Genomic DNA, 7,542 nt, shown 5'->3' on the forward strand with positions numbered 1-7,542 from the left:
TGGTACACTATTTATGAGCTCACTCTCACTCCATTCGCCTCTGTCATCGTTTACATTCCACCATGTTGCCCTTATATGCACATCATCCCTCTCCCTTGCTCTGTCCCATATGGCACCCTAATCCCTACATAGTGCACTACTTTTGACATAGGGCCCTACTTTTGATTAGGGCCCTATGTAGGGAATAGGGTGCCATTTTGGAACACAAGTCTCTGTGCTCTAACTCATCTCACACACACTGTTTAGTTTAAAAGAACACCTTTTATTTGTTGCACTATAAAGAATGCATTACATCTATCTTCAGAATGTTCCAGAACCTTCTTCTCTACAGATGTTTTACCATGTCTTAAACAGAATGACGGCGAGCTTGGTTTCTCCAGACACCCTTCCCAACCTGATGGGAGTTCTCCACAGATTTCAGCTATCAGTGTGCAAAACTGACTTGCTTTTTCCTGGTTTTCTACTTCCTGGGTTTTATTGACAATCGAATAGAACCTTCTGAAAGGTGTATAAAAGTGAATTTGTAAGGATGGTATGATTGTTGGAAACAAGTGACCCATGAACTAAGAAAAGGTTGTTTTTCTCTTGTAACCTAAACTGAAACACTTCTATTTGTCCCGGTGGTTTTCTCTTGCACTCTGCTTACATCATTCTTGTTATTGTCTTCGACAATACCTCTAAAGAGAAAAAAAACGCACACCAGATTACAGTTAATATTTACAACCTTGTTACCATATTTTAAGCTAGAGTCTCTAGTTACATATAATTCACTGATTCTAAAAGCTGATATGAGTTAGGAGCGTGAAAGGGTTAATTGTCTCACCTGTACAGGTGGAGTTCTTTAGTAAGTCTGTCTCTCAGTTCCGCCGTCTCCTTGGTTTCCCTCTTCTGGATTTGTAGCTTTGTCTTCTGCTCTCTGCTAGTGTCCTCCAGCCTGTCCACTGTCTCCTGTAGGGAGGGAGACGAAGGGACTAACTACGGCTTCAGAAACGGTTCATTACCCTGACATGAGTGTTCATTACCCTGGCACGAGTGTTCATTACCCTGGCACGAGTGTTCATTACCCTGGCACGAGTGTTCATTACCCTGGCACGAGTGTTCATTACCCTGGCACGAGGGTTCATTACCCTGGCACGAGGGTTCATTACCCTGGCACGAGGGTTCATTACCCTGGCACGAGGGTTTATAATGAACTCAAAGGCTGGTGTTTTTAATCTATATTTTAATCTATGTCTGTGTATGTTGGAGGGATTTGTTATGAGTGTGAAGCATTTCTGGACAGCCTTGGAAATTCAAACCCTATCTACTGGACCTTATTCCATCTCTCCCTTCATCACTCCGTACCCTGTACTGCTCTACATCCTCTCTCCTGTGGGTCTCCATCAGTACGAGTCTCTCCTCCAGGCAGGCTCTCTGCAGCCCCAGCCTCTGTTCCTCCTCCCTCAGGGGCCCCCGACGGGCCCTCAACTCCCGGGCCTGCTGCCTGGCCTTCACCTGGGCCTCTGATGTCCTCTCCCTCCGCTTCAACAGGGCCAGCAGCATTGGCTCATACCTGAGGGAGGAGGAGAGAGGATAATGTACTTCTTTGCATCTGCCATAACATCTGCAAATATGTGTACGTGACCAATAAACTTAGATTTGGTATAATGGAAGTTGGCATCATGATAAATGAGTAATGATTATAGTATCAGTCATGATTATTGCATACATCATAACTGTCAATCCTAGTGCCATGCTTGACTAGAGATCACCTTGGGCTTTTGGTAACACCTGGCAATGTTGAGAGAGAGAATACCTTTCCTCCAGGGCCTTGAGCACCCCCTGCAGGTACTGCTGTACGTCCCCACACGCGGTCCTCTTGCTCTGGGTCAGCTCCTCTATGGGGTCGGGTGTCTGGCTGTGTGTCTGGAGCTGGGACTGAAAGGTGGAGCGCTGGGTCTGGTGGGTGGAGCGGAGTTGAGACACCTCCTCAGTCAGCTGGATGATCAGTGTGTCGAGTTCCATCTGAGGAAGAGAGAGAGGGAGAGACGGAGAGAGACAGACGGGGGAGAGAGAGGGACATGAGAGAAACTCAGAAGAACCTGTATTGCCTTCTCTGAGCTCTGATGAAGCCGTAGTTGTTCTCGAACACATGTGGTTCTGAAACATCAACGTTCCAGAATTCTCCGACGGTTCTGGAACACTTCTGAATCATTTAGAATGCTCCAGAACACTCATATAGATCCTAACTCCCCGGAATTATATAGAAAGCTCAGAAGGTTCTAGAATGCACGTAAGGTTTTGGAACATTCAGAATATTGTCTAAAAGCTCAGAAGGTGCTGGAACACCCAGAAGTTTCATGAATGCTCATTAGGTTCTGGAATGGTCAGAAGAACACTCTTGTCCCTCCCTACCTGTTCCTTGTTGAGCTGGGCCACCTCACGCTGCCTGCGTACCAGGATGACCTGGTTGTGAGCACACTCCCTGGCAACAGAGAACAGCCTCCTCTTCAGCCTCCTCATGTCCTCCTGAAGACCCTGCTTCTCCAGATGCACGCTGGACAGCCTCATCTCCTCCTCACTCCTCTCAGCCCTCAAAGACTGCCACTCCCTCATCCGCGCCTCCCTCCTCCCATCTGCCTCAATATTTAGCACCTGCCTTAACTGTGCTGCTTGCCCTCCTTCTCTCCCTTCCTCTGTCCCTGTCTTCTCCTCCCTTAGTGCCTGTAGCTCTCCCATCAGTTCATCTCGTCTCTTCTCCATTCTCCCCACCTCCTCGATGCACCCCTCAAGCACAGTACCCAACTCCTGCACGGAACCCCTCAACTCCTCCCCTCCCCTCAACTCCACCACTCCCAACTCTGTCTCTAGTTGTTGGCCTCCCATCATGTCCCCCTCTGTGCCCCCGTCTGTGTCCTCTTCACACACCATGGACATGGGTCCTCTTGTGTGTGTCTCTCCACAGTCTCCTAAATCATCTGAATGTCTTTTTGTCGAGATAGCTTGATAGTTTTGGGGCTCAAATTGGCCAAAGGTACTGCCCAAATATGGCTTCAGACCCACACCTCTCCCAGACTCTAGTCCTTCAGTCTTGGTATTCGCCACAGACTCCATGAGTCCTTGTGTTGTTAGTCCTCTGTCCATGAGTCCTTGTGTTGTTAGTCCTCTGTCCATGAGTCTGTCTTGTGTTGTTAGTCTTCTCTCCATGAGTCCTTGTGTTGTTAGTCCTCTGTCCATGAGTCCTTGTGTTGTTAGTCCTCTGTCCATGAGTCTGTCTTGTGTTGTTAGTCTTCTCTCCATGAGTCCTTGTGTTGTTAGTCCTCTGTCCATGAGTCCTTGTGTTGTTAGTCCTCTCTCCATGAGTCCTTGTGGTGTTAGTCCTCTGTCCATGAGTCCTTGTGGTGTTAGTCCTCTGTCCATGAGTCCTTGTGGTGTTAGTCCTCTGTCCATGAGTCCTTGTGTTGTTAGTCCTCTCTCCATGAGTCCTTGTGGTGTTAGTCCTCTGTCCATGAGTCCTTGTGTTGTTAGTCCTCTCTCCATGAGTCCTTGTGGTGTTAGTCCTCTGTCCATGAGTCCTTGTGGTGTTAGTCCTCTGTCCATGAGTCCTTGTGGTGTTAGTCCTCTGTCCATGAGTCCTTGTGGTGTTAGTCCTCTGTCCATGAGTCCTTGTGTTGTTAGTCCTCTGTCCATGAGTCCTTGTGTTAGTCCTCTCTCCATGAGTCCTTGTGTTGTTAGTCCTCTGTCCATGAGTCCTTGTGTTGTTAGTCCTCTGTCCATGTGTCTGTCTTGTGTTACCTTATTCATGTTGGTGTTCTGTTGGCAAAATCCTTTTGGTAAGCTGGGGTAAGTCCACTCTGAAGGGTCTAAGGTAATTCCTGTCTCCTCCGTACAGTTCTCTAACATGGCCAGCATCCCCATTAGCTCTGTCTGATACTCAGCCATAGTGCCACTCAGCTGAGTGCCTGCAGAGGTAAGGGGAGGCAACTGAGGCTGGACAGCGGCTCCTGTGGCTCCATTCTGATCCAAAATGGATTCCACCTCCTTCAGGTGACTTTGGCACTGGTTCCTAGACTCCTCCATGTGTGTGTCTGTGTAGGAGGCACCTCTGTGACAGTCATTACCACCACAGCTCCCCATCATAGCATCCATCTTTTGTATATCTGACTGGTTCTGAGCTGGTCCAGTCAGGTGTGTGTCTGACTGGTTCTGGTTCTGAGCTGGATCAGTCAGGTGAGTGTCTGTGTACCTGGTGGACAGGCGGGAGTTGAAGGACACACCTGTCATGTCCTCACAGCTCTTCAACAGGTCATCCATCTCCCTCAGGTGTGGCTGGTTCTGTCCTGACCCATTATGGTGTGGCTGGATCTGTCCTGACCCACTAACGTGTGGCTGGTTCTGTCCTGACCCATTATGGTGTGGCTGGATCTGTCCTGACCCACTAAGGTGTGGCTGGTTCTGTCCTGACCCATTATGGTGTGGCTGGATCTGTCCTAACCCACTAAGGTGTGGCTGGTTCTGTCCTGACCCACTAAGGTGTGGCTGGATCTGTCCTGACCCATTATGGTGTGGTTGGTTCTGTCCTGACCCATTATGGTGTGGCTGGTTCTGTCCTGACCCATTATGGTGTGGCTGGTTCTGTCCTGACCCATTATGGTGTGGCTGGATCTGTCCTGACCCATTATGGTGCGGCTGGTTCTGTCCTGACCCATTATGGTGTGGCTGGATCTGTCCTGACCCATTATGGTGCGGCTGGTTCTGTCCTGACCCATTATGGTGTGGCTGGTTCTGTCCTGACCCACTAATGTGTGGTTGGTTCTGTCCTGACCCACTAAGGTGTGGTTGGTTCTGTCCTGACCCACTAAGGTGTGGCTGGTTCTGTCCTGACCCACTAAGGTGTGGCTGGTTCTGTCCTGACCCATTATGGTGCGGCTGGTTCTGTCCTGACCCATTATGGTGCGGCTGGTTCTGTCCTGACCCATTATGGTGCGGCTGGTTCTGTCCTGACCCATTATGGTGTGGTTGGTTCTGTCCTGACCCATTATGGTGTGGCTGGTTCTGTCCTGACCCACTAAGGTGTGGCTGGTTCTGTCCTGACCCACTAAGGTGTGGCTGGATCTGTCCTGACCCATTATGGTGTGTGTTAGTATGGGCCGTCGTCGACAGGTGAAGCCCAAAACAGTCTGTAGTTTCTCCTACACAACATCTAAACATGGTGTCCACGTCCTTGAACTGGGCTCGTGTCTCATCCAGGTGTGTCTCTCTGCAGATATCCGACATGGAGATATCCGAGACTGAGCAAGTCAGGAGTGTGTTTGTACTGGTAGCTCCCAGGAGAGACTGGAATGAAGCGCCTGTCTCTTCTTCAACACCCTCATCCCCGTACGGGTCTTCCTCATCGATGAACAGCGGATCAAAACAGACTTCGACGTCCATCGGCAGCTCAAACTCCTGATCCTCCATTGCCTGTGATGAAGAGGAAGACGAAGACGAATGTCACAGAAGTTATATTAATAACATATTGTAACTCTATTAATAAGGGGTCAGTTGGGGTAATGGGGGAGGGGTCAGGCGGGGTAAGGGTTATAGGGGGAGGGGTCAGGTAAGGGTTATAGGGGGAGGTCATGCGGGGTAAGGGTTATGGGGGGAGGGGTCAGGATGGGGGAGGGGTCAGGATGGGGTAAGGGTTATGGGGGGAGGGGTCAGGATGGGGTAAGGGTTATGGGGGAGGGGTCAGGATGGGGTAAGGGTTATGGGGGAGGGGTCAGGATGGGGTAAGGGTTATGGGGGGAGGGGGGCTTATTACATCAATATGACTAAACAACTTTCTCATTCTTAGGAACACACACATTCACTCAGATCCTCATACTCAAGCATTCACAAAAACACTGTGACACCCTCTAGCCTGGCCGTGACACCCTCTAGCCTGGCCGTGACACCCTCTAGCCTGGCTGTGACACCTTCTAGGCTGTGCTTGTATAAGCACGAAAGCCTTCGGTACTGACAACTAGCATTTCATAGATTACATTACAGAGTACATTATCATAACACGGCGTGTAGCAGAACCAGTCAATGGACAAGCTATTCATAGCGCCTCAGGAAGACCAGCTGTAATGACATTGCTTGATAAAGCTAGGCAAAGCTTTCTAAGCAGTACCTAACGTTTAGCTGTGACACCAAAAATGAGTCGCGACTCAAACGTAGGTCCTGACAATCATTGTCAACCTTTTCAGATTCACTGATAACTACTCTGTTTCCTGTGTCAATTTTTCTGAATGAGAATCACTGATATCTACTCATATGAAATATTCATATTCTGTGAGGACCCCTGTTTTCAGTGCAAGTCTCTCTGTAGAAGTTAAACTAACTGCAGTGTCACCAGGCAGTGCCCTCTCTCTCTCTCCCTGCCTGGGCCTGGTACGCTTGGAGAGAACACCTTCCTCCAGTCTCTGCTGCTTAGATGACGTCTACCTCTGTCCATGAACAAACTGTCCTAGAGTTAGTTTATATCCGTTAACTATTCTAGAGTTTCAATTCACAGACTCTACTAGAGTTAGTTTCTGTTTCCTGAGTTCATGTCTGTTCACAAACAAGCTGTCCCAGAGTTGGCTCTCCTGGTTCGGAGAGGAAAGCCCACACCAGTAAAAACTATTAGTAGGATGTTGTAACTAACGAGTGTTGAGAAAAGTAGTTCAACATCAGTGATGATCCCACTGACCTCTTCTGTTCCTGTTAAAGACGGTTTATGAACTTACCGTTCACCAGACCTCTCAGAATACTTTCTCCTCTCCTCAGTCCTTTCCTCTTCCCTTAGTCCTTTCCTCTGCCCTTAGTCCTCTCCTCAGTCCTCTCCTCTGCCCTTAGTCCTCTCCTCAGTCCTCTCCTCTGCCCTCAGTCCTTTCCTCTGCCCTTCGTCCTCTCCTCAGTCCTTTCCTCTGCCCTTCGTCCTCTCCTCAGTCCTCTCCTCTGCCCTCAGTCCTTTCCTCTGCCCTTCGTCCTCTCCTCAGTCCTGTCCTCTGCCCTTAGTCCTGTCCTCTGCCCTTAGTCCTCTCCTCTGCCCTTAGTCCTCTCCTCTGCCCTTAGTCCTCTCCTCTGCCCTTAGTCCTCTCCTCTGCCCTTAGTCCTCTCCTCTGCCCTTAGTCCTCTCCTCTGCCCTTAGTCCTCTCCTCTGCCCTTAGTCCTCTCCTCTGCCCTTAGTCCTCTCCTCTGCCCTTAGTCCTCTCCTCTGCCCTTTGTCCTCTCCTCTGCCCTTTGTCCTCTCCTCTGCCCTTAGTCCTCTCCTCTGCCCTTTGTCCTCTCCTCTGCCCTTTGTCCTCTCCTCTGCCCTTTGTCCTCTCCTCTGCCCTTTGTCCTCTCCTCTGCCCTTTGTCCTCTCCTCTGCCCTTTGTCCTCTCCTCTGCCCTTTGTCCTCTCCTCTGCCCTTAGTCCTCTCCTCTGCCCTTAGTCCTCTCCTCTGCCCTTAGTCCTCTCCTCTGCCCTTTGTCCTCTCCTCTGCCCTTTGTCCTCTCCTCTGCCCTTAGTCCTCTCCTCTGCCCTTAGTCCTCTCCTCTGCCCTTTGTCCTCTCC

The 7,542-nt window shown here is 49.9% G+C and overlaps 1 protein-coding gene across 1 annotated transcript; it reads right to left on the reverse strand.

Annotated features, from left to right (window-relative positions):
* Positions 1 to 241: 241 nt before the first annotated feature.
* On the reverse strand, positions 242 to 7,057 carry LOC135548998 (glutamine-rich protein 2-like). The gene is made up of 6 exons (XM_064979070.1): positions 6,732 to 7,057; positions 2,395 to 5,442; positions 1,796 to 2,004; positions 1,345 to 1,552; positions 824 to 948; positions 242 to 677 (listed from the first exon to the last, which is right to left on the reverse strand). The coding sequence occupies exons 2-6, from the start codon at positions 5,437 to 5,439 to the stop codon at positions 593 to 595; spliced, it is 3,672 nt and encodes a 1,223-aa protein (XP_064835142.1). The 5' UTR covers positions 5,440 to 5,442; positions 6,732 to 7,057; the 3' UTR covers positions 242 to 592.
* Positions 7,058 to 7,542: the final 485 nt, after the last annotated feature.

This window comes from Oncorhynchus masou, chromosome 12, assembly GCF_036934945.1.
Source record: "Oncorhynchus masou masou isolate Uvic2021 chromosome 12, UVic_Omas_1.1, whole genome shotgun sequence".
Taxonomy (NCBI): Eukaryota; Metazoa; Chordata; class Actinopteri; order Salmoniformes; family Salmonidae; genus Oncorhynchus; species Oncorhynchus masou.

What these genes read in the sequence shown, in the direction of transcription:
- LOC135548998 (XM_064979070.1), bottom strand. Translation starts at nt 5,439, where the DNA reads ATGGAGGATCAGGAGTTTGAGCTGCCGATGGACGTCGAAGTCTGTTTT. An exon ending in CCCAGCTCAACAAGGAACAG is followed by an intron (nt 2,005 to 2,394) that starts GTAGGGAGGGAC and finishes TCTCTTCCTCAG; the next exon opens with ATGGAACTCGACACACTGAT. An exon ending in AAAGAACTCCACCTGTACAG is followed by an intron (nt 678 to 823) that starts GTGAGACAATTA and finishes TTTTCTCTTTAG; the next exon opens with AGGTATTGTCGAAGACAATA.